This window comes from Heliangelus exortis, chromosome 27, assembly GCF_036169615.1.
Source record: "Heliangelus exortis chromosome 27, bHelExo1.hap1, whole genome shotgun sequence".
NCBI lineage: Eukaryota > Metazoa > Chordata > Aves > Apodiformes > Trochilidae > Heliangelus > Heliangelus exortis.
In genome coordinates this window covers 1,254,487-1,278,587 of record NC_092448.1, presented here as the reverse complement: position 1 = coordinate 1,278,587, position 24,101 = coordinate 1,254,487, and the positions used below count along the sequence as shown (strand labels likewise).

The 24,101-nt window shown below is 44.9% G+C and overlaps 2 protein-coding genes across 2 annotated transcripts; both read left to right on the top strand.

The window, feature by feature from the left end:
- The first annotated feature begins 6,360 nt into the window (after positions 1 to 6,360).
- Positions 6,361 to 20,501, top strand: LOC139787730 (pre-B-cell leukemia transcription factor 4-like). The gene is made up of 9 exons (XM_071727020.1): positions 6,361 to 6,751; positions 9,644 to 9,717; positions 15,327 to 15,571; positions 16,921 to 17,111; positions 17,932 to 18,067; positions 18,272 to 18,428; positions 18,652 to 18,758; positions 19,313 to 19,399; positions 19,777 to 20,501. The coding sequence occupies exons 1-9, from the start codon at positions 6,483 to 6,485 to the stop codon at positions 19,867 to 19,869; spliced, it is 1,359 nt and encodes a 452-aa protein (XP_071583121.1). The 5' UTR covers positions 6,361 to 6,482; the 3' UTR covers positions 19,870 to 20,501.
- A 311-nt stretch (positions 20,502 to 20,812) lies between these two features.
- DSN1 (DSN1 component of MIS12 kinetochore complex) lies at positions 20,813 to 23,231 on the top strand. The gene is made up of 3 exons (XM_071726931.1): positions 20,813 to 20,966; positions 22,090 to 22,132; positions 22,706 to 23,231. Exons 1-3 carry the CDS (start codon positions 20,859 to 20,861, stop codon positions 23,089 to 23,091), a joined length of 537 nt encoding a protein of 178 aa, XP_071583032.1. The 5' UTR covers positions 20,813 to 20,858; the 3' UTR covers positions 23,092 to 23,231.
- Positions 23,232 to 24,101: the final 870 nt, after the last annotated feature.

Below are 24,101 nucleotides of genomic sequence, written 5' to 3'. Positions count from 1 at the left end.
TGTAAAGGGGCTTGTACTTAAGAGATCGAACTAGATAAAAGAGATAAGATAAAAGATGAAAAATATCAGGAAAAGATAAGCTGCCAGGAGTTGTTCTGCAATTTTCCTGCTCCATCCCACTCCATAAACCTCAGGAAGGGTCAACAGACTGAGGAGGTGGCCTGGTTTGGGCCCCAGGGTAAAGGGGATTTTTTGGTCCCTCAAAAAACTTTGATAAGTTGATAAAAGGGATAAAAGTTGATAAGTTGATAAAAGGGATTTTTTTGTCCCTCAAAAAACTCTCTTAAGTTGATAAAAGGGATAAAAAATTGATAAGTTGATAAGTTGATAGAAGGGATTTTTTGGTCCCTCAAAAAACTTTGATAAGTTGATAAAAGGAATTTTTGGTCCCTCAAAAAAATCTGCTAAATTGATAAAAGGGATAAAAGCTGCTAAGTTGATAAAAAAGGGATTTTTTGGCCCCTCAAACTTTGGCTTTCAGCTCAGTTCTGAAATTCCCAGCAAGGTTCCACTTGCAGGAGTGGAGACCCAAGAATTGGCCTCCATCATTAGCACAATTCTGCTCATTAAGGGAATAAAACCAGTTTTCAGTTTTCCTGCTCCATCCCACTCCGTAAACCTTGGGATCCATGGGATGATCCTGGAGGTGGCTGCCCCATTCCTGGAGGTGTTGGAGGTGTCCCAGCCATGGGAGAAGGATGGAATGAGATGACCTCCAGGTCATGGAATGGGTTTCAGGTCATGGAATGGGTTGGGTTGGAAGGGACCTTGGAGCCCCCTTGGATGATCCATGAGATGATCCTGGAGGTCTCCAAGGTGCAGTTGGATGGGGATTGGAGCAGCCTGGGGTGGTTGGAGGTGTCCCTGTCCATGGGAGAAGGATGGAACTGGATGGGCTTTGGATCATGGAATGGTTTGGGTTGGAAGGGACCATGGAGCCCACTTGGATGATCCATGAGATGATCCTGGAGGTCTCCAAGGTGCAGTTGGGTGGAGCTTGGAGCAACCTGGAATGGTTGGAGATGTCCCTGTCCATGGGAGATGGTTGGAAGTGGATGATCTTTAGGTCAAGTCCCTTCCCTTTCTTTCCTTTTTCCTTTCTTCCCTTTTTCCTTCCCTTTCCCCTTTCCTTTTTCTTTCCCTTTCCTTTTCTTTCCCTTTCCTTTTTCCTTTTTCCTTTTTCCTTTTCCTTTTTCCTTTTTCCTTTTTCCTTTTTCCTTTTTCCTTTTTCCTTTTTCCTTTTCTCCTTTTTCCTTTTTCCTTTTCTTTCCTTTTTCCTTTTCCCTTTTCCCTTTCCTTTTTCCTTTCCTAATTCAAGGAATAAATCAGACCACAAATTCTCTGCTCTACCCTTTCCTTCCTTTACTCCTTTTTTTTTTCTTTCTTTCTTTTTTCTTTTTTTCTTCTTTCTTTTTTCCTTTTTTTTTTTTTTTCCTTTTCACCTGTCATTGGAAAATTCTTGGATTCCACTTTTCCTCCAAACTGACCCAAACAGAGGCTCTGCCCCAACCCCCTCATTCTCAAATCTTTCCTGATAAGCTCTGAATTCCCTCACTCAGGGGAACCTTGGAGCTGCCAAACAAAGCCAGAAAAAAAAAAAAACAACCAACCAGGACAAATTCAAAACAACCAAAAAAAAAAAAAACCCAATCCAGCTCCCAGGACCAGGAGGGGGGAGGCTGCAGGTTGCATCTGAACATCCAAACCAAGAGTTTTCTGCCTGTTGTTGCCTGTTTTGGGATGGTTTGTGTTTGTTTTTTTTTTTTTTAATTATTATTTATTTAAATTCTCCTTTCCTCCAGATCTGGGGGGGGGGGGGGGGTTCTTGCTGCTGGAGAAATGGAGTGGAATGATGAAGGAGAAATCATCAGGGAGGTGGTGGGGGGTTCTCCTTGAGAAAAACCTTCCTGGAATTGGTGGTGGGCTTCTTCTTGAGGAGGAACCTTCAGGGGGGTGGTGGTGGGGTTCTTCCTGAGAAAAAACTTTTCTGGAGGTTGTGGTGGACTTATTTCTGATAAAAAACCTTCAGGCAGGTGGTTGTGGGCTTCTTCGTGAGAAAAAATCCTCCTGGAATTGCTGCTGGTGGTTTTCCTCCTGGGGGGTGATGATCATTGAGGTCCCTTCCACCCCAAACTGTTCCATGAGTCCCTGAAGTGAAACTCTGGTTTCCAGATTTTTTTTTTTTTGTGTGTGTGGGGGGGTTTTGGTTTTGGTTTTTTTTTTTTTTTGTGTGTGGGGTTTTTTTTCCCTCCCCACCCTTCTCCTTCCCCACCCTTCTGCAAACTTGGACTCTGCCCAGAGAAATATTTTGCTCCTGATGCATCCGAGGGAGGGACCCGAGGGTGGGGTGGGAACAGATCCAGGAACTGGAAACCAGGAGGGAACTGGGGAAAAAAAAAAAAAAAACACCCAGGAGTTTTTCCTGCAGAAAAAATGGGACAACACTTGGAATTTGTCTCTCTGAGGGGAAAATCCAATAATCCCTTGGGTTTTAGGATTTTCTGTGGAATCCTTGGTCTTCCCCCAAAGTAAAAACATCAAATGAAACTTTTTTTAGAGTTGTGTCCCCCCCATTTAACTTTTTTTCCCCCAAAAATTGAAGCACGTTGAGCATCTTCACGGCGAGCGAAGCAGCGGAACCAAGGCCTTGATGAGTTTTTTTTTTCCTTTATTTTTATCTCTTTGCTTTTTTTGTTTGCTGTGGAATCCTTGGTCTTCTCCCAAAGTAAAAACATCAAATGAAACTTTTTTTAGAGTTGTGTCCCCCCCATTTACCTTTTTTTCCTTCCTAAAATTCAAGTACGTTGAGCATCTTCGCGGCGAGCGAGCCAAGACCTTGATGGGGTTTTATTTTCTTTATTTTTATCCCTCTGCTTTTTTTATTTGCTGTGGAATCCTTGGTCTTCCTCCAAAGTAAAAACATCAAATAAATTTTTTTTAGAGTTGTGTCCCCCCCATTTAACTTTTTTCCCCTAAAATTGAAGCACGTTGAGCATCTTCGCAGCGAGCGAGGCAGCGGAACCAAGGCCTTGATGGGTTTTTTTTTGGTTTTTTTTTTTATCCCTCTGCTTTTTTTATTTGCTGTGGAATCCCTGGTCTTCCCCCAAAGTAAAAACATCAAATGAAACTTTTTTTAGAGTTGTGTCCCCCCCATTTACCTTTTTTTCCTTCCTAAAGTTCAAGCACGTTGAGCATCTTCACGGCGAGCGAGGCAGCGGAACCAAGACCTTGATGTTTGGTTTTTTTTCCTTTATTTTTATCTCTTCGCTTTTTTTATTTTCTGTGGAATCCTTGGTCTTCCCCCAAAGTAAAAACATCAAATAAAACTTTTTTTGGAGGCCTGTCTCCCCCATTTAACTTTTTTTCCCCCTAAAATTGAAGCACGTTGAGCGTCTTCACGGCGAGCGAGCCAAGACCTTGATGGGTGTTTTTTTTTTTAATTTTCTAACACCTTTTTTTTTTTTTTTTTTCCCCATTTCCCCAGGTGCTTTTGTCATCTGCTGGACCCCAGGTCAAGTCGTGCTCCTCCTGGACGGCCTGGGCTGCAAAAGCTGCAATGTTTTAGCAGTGGAGAAATACGTCCTCTTGTTGGCCGAGATCAACTCCTTGATCAACGCCATCGTCTACTCCTACAGGGACAACGAGATGAGGAGCACGTTCCGGAGGATCCTCTGCTTCCTCTGTTACAGGAATTCCAAATACACCCCCACGGTGGTCAAGTTGAACACCACAGACAGGAGGACACTCTCCCAAAATGGGCATTTCACAGTGGATTCCTCTATTTAGGTCTTGAGCGAGGCCAAGAAGCATCGAGTCGCGAAGAAGAAGCATCAAGATTCCTCCTCCAGTCCTTGGAGGGAAGGACAGGAGGGTTTTTAGGAATTTCTGGACGGGGTGTTGGGTAGGAGAGAGGTACCTGGGGTGGGGGTTTTATTAAAATTGGGTTTGAAAGCCAAGTTGAGGCCAGCGAGCAGCAGCCAGAGGCATGGGGGGTGCTCTCTGCACCCCATGGTCGCTCAACGATGGTCCAACCTCCAGAAATTGTCATTCCAGAGGGGGAGGATGCTCCAAAAATCCCAAATTTTTGCTCTTCACCAGAGCTGGTCGGTCTCATCCAGGTGGGGTGTCCCCCTCCTCCTCTTCACCACCCTCATTCTTCTCCTGAAGGCCTCATCCCAAAGGAATCAGTTGGAATTGCTTCCTAAGAAGCAAATTCCTCATTTCTGGAGTGTCCGTTGCTAAATTTCCAAGGATTTCAGGGATTGGGGGGGCTGTTGAGCACCTCATGGGTTCCCAAAATGGGGGGTGGGGTTCCATTCCATTGGGTTTCCATCTGGACCAGGAAAACCATGGAGGTCGTCGCCCATTCCGTAATGGGGAGGGAGTCGTGGTCCCATCAAACCCAACTTTCTCTTCCCAGGAAAAAAAAAAATTGTGTCCCCCCTTTTATCTTTTTTGTTTTTTTTGGGGGGGGGGTGGAACAGGTTGAGGTTGGATTCTAAAAAACCAAAAAAAAATCCACCCCAAAAGCCAGGAGTTTGCCTTAGGAATTCCCGTGGAGTTTGTACCCAAACTGCGTAGGCCGGCGAATAAATTACTGGGATTAATTAACTAATTTTGGGATATTGGGTAAATTTATCATTTTAGGGTGGTTTTCAAAATAAATCAGCCCCGTTCTCTCGACCTCAGGCTGATGGTTTTCCAGAGGTGACTTTCCAGAGGTATTTTTGTGCCAACGTGGTCAGGAAACACCGGTGAGAAACTCCCGGGTGAAAAAAATCTTGGAATGTGGTTCCCATCTTTGTGTGCCAGAGTTTGTTGGTTTTTTTTTGTTGGTTTTTTAATAAGCATTTTCTCCTGGGTTTTTTGGAAAAACAAACCAACAAGGCAAGCAAAAAACTTGGAATTTCTCTTCTTTGAAAGCCTGGGAGGAAAAACTGGGGGAATTTCCCAGGGGTTGTAGGGCCAAGAGAAGGTGGAATTTTGGGTTTTTTTCTATCAAAAATGGGACAGAACAAACTTAATTCTTTCTCTTTCTGCTTCTCTGAACACCCCAAAAGAGGGAAACGTGTGAATTGTGCTAATTGGATAATTAATGATGCACCAAGTTCTGCTTGGGGTTGATGAACCAAGAGGGGAGGAGGAACTGAGGAAGTTCTTGGCTGGGTGTGGGATTGGGGAAGAGGTATTTTGGAGTTTTTTTGGGTGTTTTAAATGGTTTATTTAAATTTAACCTAGAATTATAGAGGATTAGAAGGGACCTGGAGAGTCCACCAGAGCAGCATCACCTTGGGAACCCATCCAGGGGGGTTTGGAAGCCTCCAGAGAAGGAGATTCCAGAACCTCTCATGGCCCAGAAGTTTCTCCTCAGCTTGAGGTGGAATTTCCCATTTTCCAACCTATCCTTCCTTGCTCCATCCTTGGGCATCACTGGGAAGCTCCCCACTTTTTCCTTCTTGGATTTTCTCCTGTCCCAACCCTCCTGCCTGTCCCCAGTTCCCACTGGATGATCCCACTGGATGGTTCCGTTTGAGGCTCACTAAGGCCCGGTTTGGGCCTGATCTCAGTTCGGGGACCGCGGGGACCGGTCCGGGGTTCACTAAGGCCCCATTTGGGGCTCGCTAAGGCCCGGTCCAGATTCGGTCTGGGTTCAGGAGCCGCTAAGACCCGGTCTGAGGGTCGCTAAGGCCCGGTCCGGATCTGGTCTTGGTCCGGGGGTCACTAAGACCCCATTCAGGTCTCGCTAAGGCCCGGTCCAGACCCCGTCTTGGTCCAGTGGTCACTAAGGCCCCATTTGGGTCTCGCTAAGGCCCGGTCCGGATCCAGTCTCGGTTCGGGAGCTGCTAAGACCCGGTTTGAGGGTCGCTAAGGCCCGGTCCGGATCCGGTCTCGGTCCGGGGGTCACTAAGGCCTTGTTCGGGCTCACTAAGGCCCGGTCCAGATCCGGTCTCGGTCCGGGGGTCGCTAAGGCCCCGCTCGGGTCTCGCTAAGGCCTGGTCCGGATCCGGTCTCGGTCCGGGGGTCGCTAAGGCCTCGTTTGGGTCTCGCTAAGGCCTGGTCTGGATCCGGTCTCGGTCCGGGGTCACTAAGGCCTCGTTCGGGTCTCGCTAAGGCCCGGTCCGGATCCGGTCTTGGTTCGGGAGCCGCTAAGACCCGGTCTGAGGGTCGCTAAGGCCCGGTCTGGATCCGGTCTCGGTCCGGGGTCACTAAGGCCTCGTTCGGGTCTCGCTAAGGCCCGGTCCGGATCCCGTCTCGGTCCGGGGGTCACTAAGGCCCCGTTCGGGTGTCGCTAAGGCCCGGTCCGGAGCCGGTGCCGGTTCGGCAGCCGGTAGGAGCGGCGGTGCCGGCGGGGGGCGGTCCCTGTCGGGGGCGGGGCCCATCTCGGCGCCGGGGCCTGGGCCGGGTCCGGGTCCGGGGGGGCTGCGGGCTCTGGGCCGTTGTGTAGCAGCCGCGAACCCGGCGGCCCCCGGCGCCCCCCGGCCATGGAGGATCCATCGCGGCTGCTGGCGGCCGGGGTGAAGCTGCCCGCTGGGATCCCGCCTCCTCCTCTTCCTCCTCCTCCTCCACCTCCTCCTCCTCCTCCTCTTCCACCTCCTCCTCCTCCTCCTCCTCCCGCCACCGAGCCGGTGGTCGCCTCAGGAGCGGCGGGAACGGCCCCGCCCGTTCCCCCCCCCCCAGCCCCGGACACGGGCGATGTCTTGCAGCAGATCATGGCTATCACCGACCAGAGCTTGGATGAGGCCCAAGCCAGGTACCGGGAATGGGAAGAGAGGGAAGGAACGGGCTGAGAAAAAGGGGATGGAAGCCATGGAGGGTTCGGTACCGGCGGGGAGGAGCGGAGCGGAGCGGAACTGCCCGGTACCGATCGCTTTCCCGGCGCCGTGACTCAGCTGGGTGCAGCGGGAAGGGGGGGGGGGGCGAGCAAGGACCCCCTGAGGGGGAAATGATCCCCCCGGAGGTGGGAACTTTCCCCTTTTTTCCCTTGTTTTCCCGGTGTTGTTTTCCCGGTGTTGTTGTTTTCCCGGTGTTGTTGTTTTCCCGGTGTTGTTTTCCCGGTGTTTTCACGGTTCGGTCCCCGGTGCGACGGGGGGGGGTGATGGGGGTACCCGGGATCCCACTCATTAATGACCCCACTCACTAATGATCCCACTCGTATGATCTCACTCATTAATGATCCCACTCATTAACAAACCCACTCATTAATGATCCAATTCATTAATGATCCCACTCACTAATGATCCCACTCATATGATTCCACTCATTAATAATCCCACTCACTAATGATCCCACTCGTATGATTCCACTCATTAATAATCCCATTCATTAATGATCCCACTCATTTATGATCCCACTCATATGATCCCACTCATTAATGATCCCACTCATTAACAAGCCCACTCATTAATGATCCCATTCATTAATGATCCCACTCATTAATGACCCCACTCATTTATGATCCCACTCACTAATGATCCCACTCATTAACAAGATCACTCATTAATTATCCCACTCATTAATGATCCCACTCATTAATGATCCACTCATATGATCCCCCCGGGGCTGTTTAATTAAACAAAATTACACCTTTTATTTCCTTATTCTTGGGGGAACACTTGAGGACCAAGATCCTAAAAAATCATCCCAAAAAAATTGTGGTTTTTGCCTTGTTTGTTTTTTTTTTTTTTCATCCTCTTCGCATGGAAAAAACTTAATGGAAAAAAAAATAAAATTCCAACCCAAAAATTGGGTCGGGTGCTGCAGTTGCCCCCAAGTTGATAAAACCCCAACGAGTTTTGTTTTTTTTTTTTTTATCTCCACCTAAAATTTGCCCAGTTTTGGGTCTGCCTGTTGCCTTTTCCTCTTTTTTTGAGGGGTTTTGTGGATATTTTTTTTTAAATAAATATAAAATAAGTTTTTTTGTCTTTTTTGCAAGGAGTTGTTGGGTTTCTTTGCTCCTTGGACGAGGCCAGGAGGAGGTGGAAGTCCTGGATGTGGAAGGGATTTGGATCCCTCCATGCCACGGCCTTGAGGGTTTCTTGGGGCTGATTTTCCTCTTTTTTTGAGGAATTTTGTGTGTTTTTTTCTTTAAATAAATATAAAATAAGGTTTTTTGTCTTCTGGGCAAGGAGTTGGTTGGGTTTTTTGCTCCTTGGAAGAGCTCAGGAGAAGGTGGAAGTCCTGGATGTGGAAGGGATTTGGATCCCCCAATGCCCTGGCCTTGAGGGTTTCTTGGGCTTCATTTTCCTTTTTTTTTTTTTTAAGGGGTTTTGTGGATGTTTTCATGTAAATAAATATAAAATAAGTTTATTTGTCTTTTTTGCAAGGAGTTTTTGGGTTTCTTTGCTCCTTGGAAGAGGCCAGGAGGAGCTGGAAGTCCTGGATGTGGAAGGGATTCAGATCCTTCCGATCCCCTGGCCTTGAGGGTTTCTTGAGGTTGATTTTCCTCTTTTTTTGAGGAATTTTGTGTGGTTTTTTCTTTAAATAAATATAAAATAAGGTTTTTTGTCTTCTGGGCAAGGAGTTGGTTGGGTTTTTTGCTCCTTGGAAGAGCTCAGGAGGAGGTGGAAGTCCTGGATGTGGAAGGGATTTGGATCCCTCCATGCCACGGCCTTGAGGGTTTCTTGGGGTTGATTTTCCTCTTTTTTTGAGGTTTTTCTTGGGTGTTTTTATGTAAATAAATATAAAATAAGTTTTTTTGTCTTAAGGCCCCACCAGGCTGTCTTTATTTTTTGTTGGGTTTGATGTTACCAATCCATCTTTAGGGTTGGAGAGGGTTTTTTTTTGGGGGGGAAGAAAAGATCCATCTGATTTCAGCAGGAATGATTTTGAAATTTTTGTTAAAAATGATGATTTTGATCCTTGCTTTTTGGGGAGAGAACCCAGCACCGGGGTTTGCGCCGTTCCCGGGAGCTGGAGAAGTGGTTGGTCTGCAAGAAAAAGGCCAATTTATGTCAAATAAAAAAAAAAAATAAATAAAAATCAAGCTCTAGAAGCCACGAAGATTAAATTAATTGTTATTTCTGAATGAAAAAAGGGGTCAAAAGGAGCAAAAAAAAAGACTTTTTGAGGCAGGTGTTGCTTTTGGATGCTTCTTGCTGCAGGGTTCTGGGAGAAGCACCTGGCTCTGGGCTGCCCCTAAAATTGGGGGGAAAACGTGGAAAAACCTCATTTCCCACTTTCCTGGGATCCTTCCCACTCTTGGTTTGGGAAAAATCTCTGGTTGGATTTGAGCTGAGGAAGTTTTTTTTTTTTTTAATTTTTTTTCCTCCATTTTGGAGAATTTTGCAGCCCTTCCTACCTCTGCCTCCCATCCTTAAATTATCCAGGAGCAAAATGACTCCAGAAATAACATTTTTTTTCCATGTAAACCACAGACAAACAGAACAGTTGCTGCTTACCTGGAAGCCAAGTGGAATTTCCCATTTTTTTCCATTTTTTTTCAATTTTTTTCCAATTTTATTCTTTATTTTTAGGCCATTTTTGCTCCCAGATCAAAACCTTGGCTGATTTCCTCCTTGGAATGGCAGCAAAATGAAATTTTCCCCCAGGATTCGTGGTTCTCTCTCTTTTCTCTTGGTGTTTTTTTTGCTGTTTTTTCCTCTTGGCTTATTTATTTTTTAATTTTTTTTTGCTTCTTTTTCAGAAAACATGCCTTGAACTGCCACAGGATGAAACCTGCTCTTTTCAGTGTGCTGTGTGAAATCAAGGAAAAAACAGGTGAGTTTCTTCCACTCTCACTTTTACCCTCCCTCCCCCCCTAAAAAAAAAACCCCAAAAATTTAAATAACCTGTTTTTTCCCCTGGTGGATTCTAAAATTAATTTTTTTTAATTATTTTTTTGCTTAATAAAGCTTTTTCAAGTGATTTTTAAACATTATCCTTGTGCAGGTTTGGAGAAAAGTTTGGGTTTTTTTTTTTTAGGGTATATGGGAAGAATTTATAGGTAAGAGGAGTTTTTGATGGGTTCCCAATGAATCCTTAATTATTTTTTTTTTTATTTTTTTAGGAATTTTAAAGCAATTGGGTACTTTAGAAAATTGGCACCAAACCTGTAGTGAAAAAAAGCAAAATTGTGGTGGTTGGAAATGTTCAGAGCTGACAAATAACTGGATTTGGGAGAAAAAAAGAGACTTTAGGGGTCTTGGAAAATCTGGAAAGGCAGGAAAAAGGTTTGGGAATTCCCCAGCTTCCTCCCAGGAGCCAGAAGGAAGTGGATTTTGGGTTGAAATCCCCCAAGATCTGCTCCCACCTGAGGTGTTGGTTGAATTTTTCATTTCTTGGTGGCTCTTCGATTAATCCTGATTATTTTGAGAGTGAATTTTGATTTTTTTTTTTTCAATCTATCACTAAAATGGTGGTGTTGGGGTACTGGGGGAGAATTTTTTTTACATTTTTTTTATGTTTTAATTTCTTGTTGGCTCTTTATATCTAAATATTTATATATAAATAAATTCTGATTATTTTAATAGTGAATTTTGATTTTTTTTTTCAATCTGTCACTAAAATGGTGGTGTTGGGGTATTGGGGGAGAAATTTTTTTTAATTTTTTTATGTTTTAATTGAATTTTTCATTTCTTGTTGGCTCTTTATATCTAAATATTTATATAAAAATAAATTCTGATTATTTTGAGAGTGAATTTTGATTTTTTTTTGCAATATATCACTAAAATGGTGGTGTTGGGGCATTGGGGGAGGATTTTTTTTTTAATTTTTTTTATGTTTCAATTGAATTTTTCATTTCTTGCTGGCTCTTTATATAAAAATATTTATATAAAAATAAATTCTGATTATTTTGAGAGTGAATTTTGATTTTTTTTTTGTTTTTTTTTTAAATGGTGGTGTTAGGGTTTTGGGGATGGGTTTTTTTTATTTTTTTTTCAATGTATCACTAAATGGTGGTGTTGGGGTATTGGGGGAGGATTTTTTTTAAATTTTTTTTATGTTTTAATTAAATTTTTCATTTTTTGTTGGCTCTTTATATCTAAATATTTATATAAAAATAAATTCTGATTATTTTGAGAGTGAATTTTGGGGTTTTTTTTTGTTTTTTTTTTTTAATGGTGGTGTTGGGGTATTGGGGGAGGATTTTTTTTTTCATTTTTTTCATGTTTTAATTAAATTAACATCCCCAACCTCCATCTGTGTGGTTTCTGCCCCTCATTATTTTGCCAGGGGGAGGATGGCACCTTCATTTCTGGCCACTTTGGGGACATTTCTTGCCTTTTAGGGTTTTTTTTCCTGGAGGAAAACATCCTGTGTGCTCTGTGTCTGACTCCTGCCAGGATCGTGTCCTCAAAGAGCTTTTATTCAGCTTTTTTTTGCCTTTTTTACCCCAAGCCCCCCCCCTGCTCTTGGCTTTCTGCTTGATAAAATCCTGATTTTTGCCTTTGCTCCCAGGGCTGGGCTGGTCCTGCTGCTTTTGGTTTGATTTCCCAGGTTTTTGGGTGTCTGATGCTCTCCTTTATTTAAATTCCTGGGAGCAGATGTTGCAGCTTGGGAGCAAACAAAACCTTTGGGGCTTTCTTTGTGACCTAAGCACACTGCATTTTTTTTTTTTTTTTTCTTTTTTAATATTTTGTTTTTCTTTTGGTTTTCGTTTGGTTTTCTCTTCTTTTTTTCTTTTTTCTTCTTTTTTTCCTTTTTTCTTTTGGTTTTCTTTTGGTTTCTTTTTTCTTTTGTTTTCTTTTTTCTTTTTCTTTTGTTTTCCTTTTTCTTTTTTCCTTTTTTTATTTTTTTTGTGTTCGTTTTTCTTTTGTTTTTCTTTTGGTTTATTTTTTCTTTTTATTTTCTTTTTTCTTTCGTTTTCTTTTTTCTTTTTTTTTGTTTTTCTTTTGTTTTCTCTTTTGCTTTCTTTTTTCCTTTGTTTTTCTTTTGTTTTCTTTTTCCTTTTGTTTTCTTTTTTCTTTTACTTTCTTTTTTTCTTTTGTTTTTCTTTTGTTTTTCCTTTTGTTTTTCTTTTACTTTCTTTTTTTCTTTTGTTTTTCTTTTGGTTTATTTTTTCTTTTTATTTTCTTTTTTCTTTTGTTTTATTTCTTTTTTTCTTTTGTTTTTCTTTTGTTTTCTTTTTTCCTTTGTTTTTCTTTTGTTTTCTTTTTTCATTTTCTTTTTTCTTTTTTTCGTTTTCTTTTTCCTTTTTTCTTGTTTTCTTTTCTCTTTTTTTTCTTTTATTTTCTTTTTTGTTTTCCTTTTCTTTTTATTTTTCTTTTGTTTTCTTTTTTCTTTTTTCTTTTGTTTTTCTTTTGTTTCCTTTTGTTTTTCTTCTGCTTTCTTTTCTTTTTTTCTTTTTTCTTTTTTTTCTTTTGTTTTCTTTTGTTTTTCTTCTGCTTTCTTTTTCTCTTTTGTTTTTCTTTTGCCTGAGCTGCTACTAAAAATCAACTTAAAAAACCCCATCCAGGACCCCATAAACAAATTCATGGTGCTTTTCTGCAAGGCTCCCACTACTTCTCCAGGGAAATCTGGATTTTTCCAGGAAAACCTGGCAAGGAAAGGAAAGGAAGTGAAGTGAAAGTGGCTTCCTCTGGTAGCAGGGATCCCACAGACTTCATCCCACCTGCATCTCTCTAATTAATGAGATGTAAATATATTGTAATTATTGCATTTGCATACGGAGTGAGGCTTCAGCACCTCCAGCTCTGAGGTATTTTAATGGAAGATTAATTAGGAATGATGGGAATTTCATTTGGCTCAGATAATTGGGTTGCATCTTTGATGAGGAGCCAGGAAGGGAGAAGCCAGAGGACTCAGGATGATCCCTGGGGGCAGCAGGGGGGAATTTTGGGCTTTTTTTTTCCTTAAAAATCCATGAAAAATCCAGGAAAGGGATGGATTTGAAAGGATGGAAGCAAAGGGGGTTTTTTATGCTCCTCAAGGACTCTCTGGATCATCCTTAAAACACTGAACTGGGCCAGCTCCCTGGTTTTGTGGCATTTTGGGATGAATTGGGTCATTTTTTGGTTTTGAAACTCTTGTGGGAAGAGGAATTTGATGGATAAAAAGGGGAGGGATGGATAAAAAGTCTCCTTGGAGTAAAATGGGGCAGGAGGTGAGGAAGAAGTTGGTGCAGAGCAAAAATGCTTTGGTTTTCTTGTGGGAAATTTGGGGTTTTTTTCCCTTAAAAATCCATGAAAAATCCAGGAAAGGGATGGATTTGAAAGGATGGAAGCAAAGGGGGTTTTTTATGCTCCTCAAGGACTCTTTGGATCATCCTTAAAACACTGAACTGGGCCAGCTCCCTGGTTTTGTGGCATTTTGGGATGAATTGGGTCATTTTTTGGTTTTGAAACTCTTGTGGGAAGAGGAATTTGATGGATAAAAAGGGGAGGGATGGATAAAAAGGGGGGGGATGGATAAAAAGTCTCCTTGGAGTAAAATGGGGCAGGAGGTGAGGAGGAAGTTGGTGCAGAGCAAAAATGCTTTGGTTTTCTTGTGGGAAATTTGGGGGTTTTTTTTTGGGGCTTTTTGCTGGAGTTTTGGGGCTGCTCACTTTGTGGGGAGTTGGTTAAATAAAATTCTGAAGGTTGGAATTGCAGTTTCCTTCCCTCTTTCCTCCTTTTTCCTGACTTCCCAGAGGCTGAGCCAGGGAAGGTGCTTTCTGGAGTTTTTCCAGCAGTCGACTTGAGATGAGCTCCTGGGTAATTGCTGCTAACTAATGGCTAATTAGCATAATTAGACAAGTGACATCAAATTAAGGTGCAGCTGGGGGGCTGATAAGCACCACAATCTGCATAACAAGACACTTGGCACAGTTCAATCAAAAGGTGACACCAAAATTCCTTTTTTTTCCCCACTGAATTCCCACTTCCCAGCCCAAATTTTTCAGTGGAGTTTTGTTAAAAGTGCTCAGAGAAAAAAAAACTGCTGGGAAAACACCAAAAAAAACACCAAAAAATTTTTAAAACCACCTGTTTTTTGTTGTTTTTTTTTTTTGCTGTTGCATTTCTTGGTCACTCAGTCCAGGGGGGGAGGCAGGAAATGGTCTGCTTTTTATTTTTTGAATGTATTTATGTGAATTTCTTACATTTCAAGGAATTAGAAAAATGAAAATGAATTAGAAAAGCTACTAATTTTTAAAATAGTGAAATAGGAAGAGTAGAAAATAGTAAAATAGAGTTTGCTCACTGCTGGCTTGGCTGGAGGTCAGAACTCCCATACCTGGTGGCTGATTTTGCCTCCCTTTTTTTCTTGATTTTTTGCTCCAAAATTTCTCTCTGAGCTGCAAAAAAAATCAAAGTTCAGTAATTACAGGAACCTCCAATTTGGAAAAGATCAGTTGAGTTTGGAAGCTTCACAAGGTGAGGACCCAGTGACACTAAAAGTCAAATTAAAAGCCAAAAAGCTCTTTGGATCAAGTCAGCACCTTGTGAGTTTTTGTTCCTTTAAAAAAAAAACCAAAAAAACCCCAAAAAAAACCCAAGCAAAAAAAAAAACCCAACCCAAAGCAAAAAAGCAGAAAGAGAACTGATAATAAAATGGCAAAAAATTAGGGACAAAAAGTTTTTAAAACAGGTTTGATTGGGTGAAGGAAACTGGGTTTATTTTGATGTCATTCCAGCTTTGGTGGGGTTTAAATAAACTTTGATGGCTTTTAATTTAGGGAATTTAATTAGGGAATTTAGGGGAATTTTAGGGGAATTTGGCTGGGGGTTGGGGTGCTGAAAGGCTTTAGGGGAATTTAGGGGAATTTTAGGGGAATTTAGCTGGAAGGCTTTGAGAATTTAGGGGAATTTTAGGGGAATTTAGCTAGGGGTTGGGGTGCTGAAAGGCTTTGGGGGAATTCAGGGGAATTTAGCTGAAAGGCTTTGGGAATTTAGGGGAATTTTAGGGGAATTTAGGTGAGGGTCAGGGTGCTGAAAGGCTTTGGGGGAATTCAGGAGAATTTTAGGGGAATTTAGGTGGGGGTCAGGGTGCTGAAAAGCTTTGGGGGAATTCAGGGGAATTTTAGGGGAATTTAGGTGGGGGTCAGGGTGCTGAAAAGCTTTGGGGGAATTCAGGGGAATTTTAGGGGAATTGTGCTGGGGGTCAGGGTGCTGAAAGGCTTTGGGGGAATTCAGGGGAATTTTAGGGGAATTTAGGTGGGGGTCAGGGTGCTGAAAAGCTTTTGGGGGAATTCAGGGGAATTTTAGGGGAATTTAGGTGGGGGTCAGGGTGCTGAAAAGCTTTTGGGGGAATTCAGGGGAATTTTAGGGGAATTTAGGTGGGGGTCAGGGTGCTGAAAAGCTTTGGGGGAATTCAGGGGAATTTTAGGGGAATTGTGCTAGGGGTCAGGGTGCTGAAAAGCTTTGGGGGAATTCAGGGGAATAACAACCTGGTGTTTTCTCCTTCTCCAGTGTTGAGTATCCGTGGTATTCAGGAGGAAGAGCCCCCAGATGCTCAGCTCATGAGACTTGATAACATGTTGCTGGCAGAAGGTGTCTCCGGGCCTGAGAAAAGAGGAAGAGGAGGAGGAGCAGTGGCTGTAGCAGCAGCATCAGGTGGCTGTCCAAATGACAATAGCATTGAACACTCTGACTACAGGGCCAAGCTGTCACAGATCCGACAGATTTACCACTCTGAGCTAGAGAAATATGAACAGGTGATCTTTCTGCATGGAAGAGTTTTTATCATCTCAATTCAAACTGTAATCCTATTTATTTGATTTTTTTTTTTTTTTTTTTTAATCATTTCTCGTTTGCCTTTGGCGTCGGGTTTTTTGTTTTTTTTTTGAGAGTGGAGTGCCAGGGTTCTGGTTTCTTTCTGTTTTCCAAAAAAAAAAAAAAAAAAAAGGGTGAGGAGAAGGAGAAACTCCAGATCATAAATAATCTCCTTTATCTTCGTGGCTGGTTTAAAAGTTGGGGTTGTTCAGCCTGGAGCAGCCTCTGCTATTTGAAGGGGTTACAAGAAAAACTGGGGTAGGGTTTTTTTCCCTGGGTGTGGAGAAAGAGGATGAAGGTTTAAAAGTTGAAAAGGGGAGGTTGAGGTTGGATGTGAGAGAAATTCTGCAGTGTGAGGCTGGTGAGACCCTGGAACAGGATTTTCCAGGGAAGCTGGGGGTGCTTCATCCCTGGAAGTGGTCAAGCTGAGGTCGGATGGGGCTTGGAGCAGCCTGGGAGGTGGGAGGTGTCCCTGCCCATGGGAGATGGATGGAACTGGATGAGTTTTAGATCATGGAATGGGTTGGGTTGGAAGGAACCATGGAGCCCCCTTGGATGATCCATGAGATGATCCTGGAGGTCTCCAAGGTGCAGTTGGATGGGGCTTGGAGCCACCTGGGAGGTGTCCCCAGCCATGGGAGAAGGATGGAATGAGATGACCTCCAGGTCATGGAATGGTTTGGGTTGGAAGGGACCATGGAGCCCCCTTGGATGATCCAGGAGATGATCCTGGAGGTCTCCAAGGTGCAGTTGGATGGGGCTTGGAGCCACCTGGGAGGTGTCCCCAGCCATGGAAGAAGGATGGAATGAGATGACCTCCAGGTCATGGAATGGTTTGGGTTGGAAGGGACCATGGAGCCCCCTTGGATGATCCATGAGATGATCCTGGAGGTCTCCAAGGTGAGGTTGGATGGGGGTTGGAGCACCCTGGGAGATGTTTGGAACTGGATGAGCTTTGGATCATGGAATGGTTTGGGTTGGAAGGGACCATGGAGCCCCCTTGGATGATCCAGGAGATGATCCTGGAGGTGGCTGCCCCATCCCTGGAGGTCTCCAAGGTGCAGTTGGATGGGGCTGGGAGCACCCTGGGCTGGAACTGTGTTGGAACTGGATGAGCTTTGAGGTCCCTTCCAACCCCACCCATTCTGGGCCTCTAAGATTTGAAGGGTCAAAGTGAGTAAAGCCAAAAGGTGGAAACTCTAAGAAGTTGTTTTTTTGTTGATCTTCTTGTTGGGGAAAGGAGCCCCGGGGTGGTTTTCTCCTTTGAGCAGACCAATGTCTGTGTTCCCAGGCCTGCAGCGAGTTCACCACCCACGTGATGAACCTCCTGAGGGAGCAGAGTCGGACCAGACCCATCTCCCCGAAGGAAATCGAGAGGATGGTCAACATTATCCATGGAAAATTCAGCACCATCCAGATGCAGCTGAAGCAGAGCACCTGTGAGGCCGTGATGATCCTGCGCTCCCGCTTCCTCGACGCTCGGTGCGGGAGGGAAGAGCTGAGCCAAAGGGGGGGTTAAAAGTTTAATTTTTTTTTCACCCCCAGGGTTGAGCTTTGGGGTCTCTTGAATCTCTTCCTTCCTCATCTGGATGAGGGGATTGAGTGCAGCCTCAGGAAATCTCAGATGTCCCCAAGTTGGGGGTGACACTGGAGTAAAGAGGAGTCAGGAGTGTCTGCAGGTGGCCAAGAGGGCCACAGAGGGGGGTTTTAAAAATTTAATTTTTTTTTCACCCCCCAGGGTTGAGCCTTGGGTTCTCTTGAATCTCTTCCTTCCTCATCTGGGGACAGGGTTGGGAACATCCATAGGGAAAGGTTGGAAGGAGAAGGTTTGGAAATTCCACCTCAACCTGAGGAGAAACTTCTGGGCCATGAGAGGTTCTGGAATCTCCTTCTCTGGAGGCTTCCAAACCCCCCTGGATGGGTTCCTGGTTGGACTCCATCATCTCCAGAGGTTCCTTTCCAACTCTGCTGGATCTAAATCTTGGCTTTGGGTTTTTTGGGGGGATTAGAAAGAACATTTTTATGAGAACAGTTTGAGAGGTTCTGGAATCTCCTTCTCTGGTGGCTTCCAAACCCCCCTGGATGGGTTCCTGGATGGGTTCTGGGTGATCCCAAGGTGATCCTGCTATGCCAGGGGGTTGGATCCATGATCTCCAGAGATTCCTTCCTGACATCCAGGATTTTTTTTAATTCAGTCAACTCTTTAACATCCTCCTTCAAAGCAGATGTATTTTCGAGGAAAAGAGAAGCCAAAGGGGGTTCCTTGGCCACTCCACAAGATGATTTCCATCTTTTTTTTTAGGCGTAAACGACGTAACTTCAGCAAACAGGCAACAGAAGTGCTGAATGAATATTTTTATTCACACCTGAGCAATCCTTACCCCAGTGAAGAAGCCAAAGAAGAGCTTGCAAAGAAAGGGGGCATCACAGTTTCACAGGTCTGATTTCTCTCAAATTGCCTTTTTAATGTTCTCTCCCTCCATAGCTAGCAGCAAGCTTCAATCACTGCCACTTTAAAGAGGATTTTGGTTAATCTGATGGATTTAGGGTTATTTTCTCCTTGAAGCCTAAAACTTCTGGCTTAAATCTTCCCCGGCTGGTGGAAAATGGAATTGGATGAAATGCTCATTTTATGTCTCCAGGTTTCCAACTGGTTTGGCAACAAAAGAATTCGCTACAAAAAAAACATGGGGAAGTTCCAAGAAGAAGCCAACATTTATGCTGCCAAAACTGCAGTGGATGCAACAAACGTGGTGGCTCAAGGCAACCAGGCAAATTCTCCCTCGACACCAAATTCAGGTGAGTGAGGACACTAAATCCAGGTGAGCGAGGATCTTCTCTGCTTGGGAGTCTCTGAGGATTTCTCGGAAAAGAACGGGGTGTTTGAAATACTTGGGAATAATCCCTGGTGTTGGAAACAGTTGTAGGTTTTTTTCTGAACTTAGAGAAAGTTTGTTGAAGAGCCATTTTTTATGAGTTTCATGTCTCAGGGTTTGTTTGGGTTGTGTTTTTTTTTTTCCAGCTTCCTCTGGCTCTTTTAAGATGACAAATTCTGGAGATTCATTTATAAACTTGCAGTCACTGACTTCCTACCAGAGCTCCCCTGTGGGAACCAACGTGCAGTCACAGGTCAGTAAGGAAAAGAAAAATAAAAATAAACACTTTCAGCAGTGAAAGAAATGTGAAAATCTCATTTTTCTGTCCTTTATGTGGTATGAGGTCACCCAGGGAGGTTGTGAAGTCTCTAAACCTTATTCAGAAGGTTTAGACCTTTCAGAATTGAGCTGAAATTTGAAAAATCAAAAAATTTGATTTTTTTAAAAGTAGATATCAATCGAAAGAGTCAGTCTGGTTCCACTGAAGTAAGACTTGTGGTTAGGATTTCTAGTTAACAGTATTGTTAAACTAATTTTTAACTTTCTGCTGAATTCCTAAATCTATCTGGATTGCATAAAATCTCTTTTTTTGTCCTAAAAGCTATAGGTGAAGGGCATTTTCAGGCACTAATTCTGTTTGATGATGAAACAGCTGAGTTCATAGCACACTCTGCCAAGAAAAACTTGTCTTCCAGCAAGAAAACCTGCCTTTTTTTCAAATAATTTTTAGCCAAAAAGGTACATACTACACTCCTTTACCTGGGCTTTTTATCCTTCTGGTTTTCATGACATCCTCTCTTGTTCCAGATGGATTCTTTACATCATGTCATACACCAGACAGGAAGATATGACACAATTGTGGGGAATCCTTTGTACACGACGCAGCGTATAGATGTAAGATGTTTATTAATTTCTAAAATTTCTAATCTCCCAGGAAGATTAAATCATGTCAGTAAATAGGGACTTTTTAATCCCCCAGACTTCTCCAATCTGGCAAAGATGTTGTTTAATCCACCCACTTTTCCTTCTCAGAGGCTTGATTGAAAAGTTTGGCTTTGTTTAACTGAAAATTAATTCATTCTTGTTGGGGATGACACAAGAAATAAGAATAACACCTAAAATTCATGTCTTGGAGGGGGGGTATTTGTGGACTGTATGTGGTTTTTTCTTTCCAAAAGCACTGCCACTTGGAAAGGTCTAAAAGCAGATGTTGTTGTCTCCAGGTAGTTTCTTAAAAATGTAATAAACTGATGTATTTCTTCTCATTTTAGGCTAATGGCAGCTGGCAGGATGCAACCACCCCTTCATCAATCACTTCACCTGCTGGAGACCCTGGAAGTGTTAATTCAGATGCGTCTAATTAAGATTTTTTTTTTTTTTTTTGGTTGTTTTAGGACCTATCGATGAGAGGAAAGAGGTCATTAGTGTAATTTGTCAATGTTGCTCTTTTTTGCCAATATTTTTTGTTTGTACAACTTGACACACAGCTAATAATTACCTCAGAACCAACCCTGGAACCAATAGAAGATTGTGCTGAAACCTCTCTACCTCTCAGCCTCACCCAGTTGAGTTCTTTTTTTCTTACACCCATCAGGATGTGAAATTATTTGGAAAGAACTTGCCTCATTTTCTGACACCAAATTAAGTGGGTTTTCTTAAAGAAAAATACAGATTTTACGAGAAGAAAATACAGATTTTACCATAAGAATCGGAAAGCTCTGCTTAGACCTTGGTGTTTGTCTCGAGTTTTACAGCTTCAGAAAATTGACTTAATTTCCATAAAGATTTTTAATATGAAATTTCTGTTCTAGTTGATAGTTACTAACAGTTAAACTCCCCCCCCTTCTCCCCGTATTGTAATTGTATGCGTTCTCTGTATTGTAATTTTGTATAGGAAAATAAGCTTTTCTTAACTAGAATTAACTGAGCTAATTAATCAGAAGGTTGCTATACCAAAATTCTCTCTGGACTTTACTCCTCGGGTAGGACCTTCCATCCTGTGTCATTCCACCTTGTTTTAGTTTAAAAAAAAAAAAAAAAAGACAAAAGCACCGTAGTGAAAAAAAACAACAACAAACCCACACCACTTCCCCGCGGAGATTTTTGTTGTTGTTCATCGCTGCAGCTGTTACCACCGAGTCCGCCCTTTTCGGTTGAGGTTTTATCAGAGAATAAACTTCCAAAGCCTTTTTTTTTTTTTTTTTTTTTTTCCGCCTTTTTCTGCCTTTTTTACCTCACAAAAGGCGAAGGGGGGGGGGAGGTTGTGCCGCTCCCTCAGGGAAGGCGGGAAGAGCCCCCCGCGCATGCGCAGTCTGTCAGGGACGGAGCTGCCGCTTTCCCGCCCGCAGCCGCCATGGCGGAGCCTCCAGTCAGGGGGGGTGGTGGTGATGGGGAAGGGAAAACCATAAGGCAGGAGCTTCCCCCTGCCCTACAGCCGCCGTCTGAAGGGTCGGAGAAAGAGGTGAGCGCTGGGGGAGGTTTGGCGAGGCGGTGAAAGATGATGGGAGTCGGGGAGAACGGGGGAGTTGGGGTTTGGTGTGGAGAACAGGCGTAAAAAATACCTCCAGGTCCCTCAAAGTAGGGACCTGCAGTACCTGAAGCACCTTCGGATGTCTCCAGTAGAACCCCCTGTAACTTGAAAGGGCTCCAGGAAAGCTGGGGAAGGATTTTTGACAAGGGCCTGGAGGGATGGGATGAAGGGGGGAATGGCTTTAAACTGGAAGGCGGGATCAATCTGGGTTGGACATGAGGAAGAAATTCTTCGGGATGAGGGTGCTGAACCCCCCCCCCCGGCCCAGGTTGCCCCCAGAAGCTGTGGCTGCCCCCTCCCTGGTAGTGTTGAAGGTTGGATGGGGCTTGAACTGCCCCCCAAATCCTCCCTACCCCCAAAACTGTCCCCCAACCTTTCTCTACCCCCATAACAGCCCCCCCAAACCCTCCTTAGCCCCGTAACTGCCCCCCCAAGCCCTCCCTAGGCCCATAACTGCCCCTAAACCCTCCCCAACCCCATCCCTGCCTTGTCCTGAGGGGGCTCCATGAAAAGGTGGGGAGGGGGGGGAAGGACCTGGAGGGATGGGACAGGGAGGGGTGGCTATAAACTGGGACAGGGGAGATTTGGGATGAACTACAGGAGGAAATTGGTTTCCTGTGAGGGTGCTGAGACCCTGGCACAGCTTTTCCTCATTCCTGGAAGCATTCAGGGTCTGGTTGGATGGGGCTTGGAGCAGCCTGGGCTGGTGGGAAGGGTCCCTGCCCATGGCAAAGGGGTTGGAACGGGATGAGCTTTAAATCATGGAATGGTTTGGGTTGGAAGGGACCATGAAGCCCACTTGGATGATCCATGAGATGATCCTGGAGGTGTCCCAGGCCAGGTTGGATGGGGGTTGGAGCATCCTGGGCTGGTGGGAGAGGTCCCTGCCCATGGGTTGGAATGGGATGAGCTTTAAATCATGGAATGGTTTGGGTTGGAAGGGACCTTAAAGTCCAGCCAGCTGATCTTTAAGAGACTTGGGGAGGGGGACTGGATGATTCCTCAGCTCCATTGCCACCCAAACCATTCCATAATCCATGATTTTTCCTCCCAGTGTTCCCCTGATGGATCCCACCCTGTGGCTGCTGGTGTGGCAGGTAAGAGGTTGGGAGTGAAGTTCAACCAGGCCAAGTTTAGAGTCCTGCAGCTGGGGAGGAAAAACCCCAAAACGCCAGGAGAGATTCAGGAAGGTCCTGCTGGAAAGCAGCTCCATGGAGAAAACCCTTGGAATCCTGGAAAATCTCCAGGGGTCAGTCAGGAGAGAGGCCAAGGGAGAGCTGGGAGGGTGCTGAAGGGACTTGAGCGTCTCTGAGAGGGGAGCTGCTGAGTGTCCCCATCAAGAGCTGAGGGGTGGGGGGCAAGAGGACGGGGACAATCTCTGTCCAGGGGTGGCCAGGCCAAGGAAGGATGGGTTGGAGCTGGAAAATGGGAAATTCCACCTCAACCTGAGGAGAAATTTCGGGCTGGGAGGGGAAGGGAGCCCTGAGTGGGAGAGGTTCTGGGGTTTCCCTCTCTGGTGGCTTCCAACCCCCCCTGGATGGGTTCTGGGGGAGCTCCAGGGGTCCCTCCTAGCCCCTCCAATTCTCCAGTTCTCTCATTATGATTCTTTGTACCCATTTCCTTTCTTTTTACCCTGGTTCTTGGTTTTTTTGTTTTTTTTTTCCTCTCAGCTCCTCACCAACACCCAAACCCTCGCGACGTCGCCACCGCCTCCAAGAAGCCCTCCGGCGCCCGTAAAACACCCAGAGCTGCCCTGAGGAAAAAATCCCAGCAGAGAACACCCAGCCAGAGGAAAAACCCCTTGGGATCCAGCCCCACCAGGTTGTCTCCCTGGAAAAGCAGCCCCAGGAATGATCAGACCGGGAGCTCCTTCAGCCTCTCCCCCCAGCTCAGCTCCGGCTCCTCCCGCAAGCGCCGCTCCTGGCGCCGCTCGAGCCTTAAGGGGACCAAGCGTCGAAAATCCCTTCCCCCAGTCCAGCAGGATGCCTCTGGTACAGCCTCCCCCTGCTCCCCTCCCACAGGAAACTCAGCTTTTTTCATCCCACGGGATTTTTAGGGGCAGCAGGACAGAAATTATTCCTTAAAGGGGTTTAAACGTGACGCTGCCTCCCACAGCGTTCTTCAGAGCCTCGCAGCTCCGGGCTTGGGCAGGGCCAGTCTGCATCTTCCTCTGGAGAGAGGGGTTTGGGGGTCCCTTTGTGTCCTGTGTGGTGACAGTGATCTTGTTGGGATGAGTTGGATGTGAGGGATCATCTCCAGGCCCTCCTTGATTCATCATGGAATAATTTGGGTGGGAAGGGACCTCTGAAGGTCATGGAGGCTCCTCCAGCCTCCTCTGGAGAGAGGATTGGTGTGGCCAATGTCCCCTGTGGTGACCTGCTTGGCTTTTGTGTGCCTGGTGCTGGTGATTGGTTAACTTGAGTACCTACAAAATAACCAGGTGATCAGCACCAGTCCTTTTCCTTCCTGATCTGAAAGGACTGAGTTCACCCTCAGGAACTCTGCAGCTTTCCCCAAGTTGGGGGTGTCACTGGACTAAGGATGAGTCAGGAGTGTGTGCAGGAGGCCAAGAGGGCCACAGAGTGGGGGTTTTAAAACTTTAATTTTTCTTTTTCAACCCCCAGAATTGAGCATTGAGGCCTGTTTAATCTCCTCCTTCCTGATCTGGGGAAGAAGAACCCCCAGAACACCAGGAGAGATTCAGGGAGATCCTGCTGGAAAGCAGCTCCATGGAGAAAGCCCTTGGAATCCTGGAAAATCTCCAGGGGTCAGCAGTGGGGCCAAGAGGGCCAAAGGTGTCCTGGGGCACAGCAGGAAAGTGCCAGGGAGGTTCTGCTCCCCCTCTGCTCTGCTCTGGGAGGGTTTTAAAACTTTAATTTTTTTTTTCACCCCCCAGGGTTGAGCTTTGGGGTCTCTTGAATCTCTTCCTTCCTCATCTGGATGAGGGGATTGAGTGCAGCCTCAGGAAATCTCAGATGTCCCCAAGTTGGGGGTGACACTGGAGTAAGGATGAGTCAGGAGTGTCTGCAGGTGGCCAAGAGGGCCCTGAGGGGGGGGGGTTAAAAT

What these genes read in the sequence shown, in the direction of transcription:
- LOC139787730 (XM_071727020.1), top strand. Translation starts at nt 6,483, where the DNA reads ATGGAGGATCCATCGCGGCTGCTGGCGGCCGGGGTGAAGCTGCCCGCT. An exon ending in GGGGCATCACAGTTTCACAG is followed by an intron (nt 18,068 to 18,271) that starts GTCTGATTTCTC and finishes TTATGTCTCCAG; the next exon opens with GTTTCCAACTGGTTTGGCAA. An exon ending in GAACCAACGTGCAGTCACAG is followed by an intron (nt 18,759 to 19,312) that starts GTCAGTAAGGAA and finishes CTCTTGTTCCAG; the next exon opens with ATGGATTCTTTACATCATGT.
- DSN1 (XM_071726931.1), top strand. Translation starts at nt 20,859, where the DNA reads ATGGCGGAGCCTCCAGTCAGGGGGGGTGGTGGTGATGGGGAAGGGAAA. An exon ending in CTGAAGGGTCGGAGAAAGAG is followed by an intron (nt 20,967 to 22,089) that starts GTGAGCGCTGGG and finishes TTTTCCTCCCAG; the next exon opens with TGTTCCCCTGATGGATCCCA. An exon ending in TGTGGCTGCTGGTGTGGCAG is followed by an intron (nt 22,133 to 22,705) that starts GTAAGAGGTTGG and finishes TTTTCCTCTCAG; the next exon opens with CTCCTCACCAACACCCAAAC.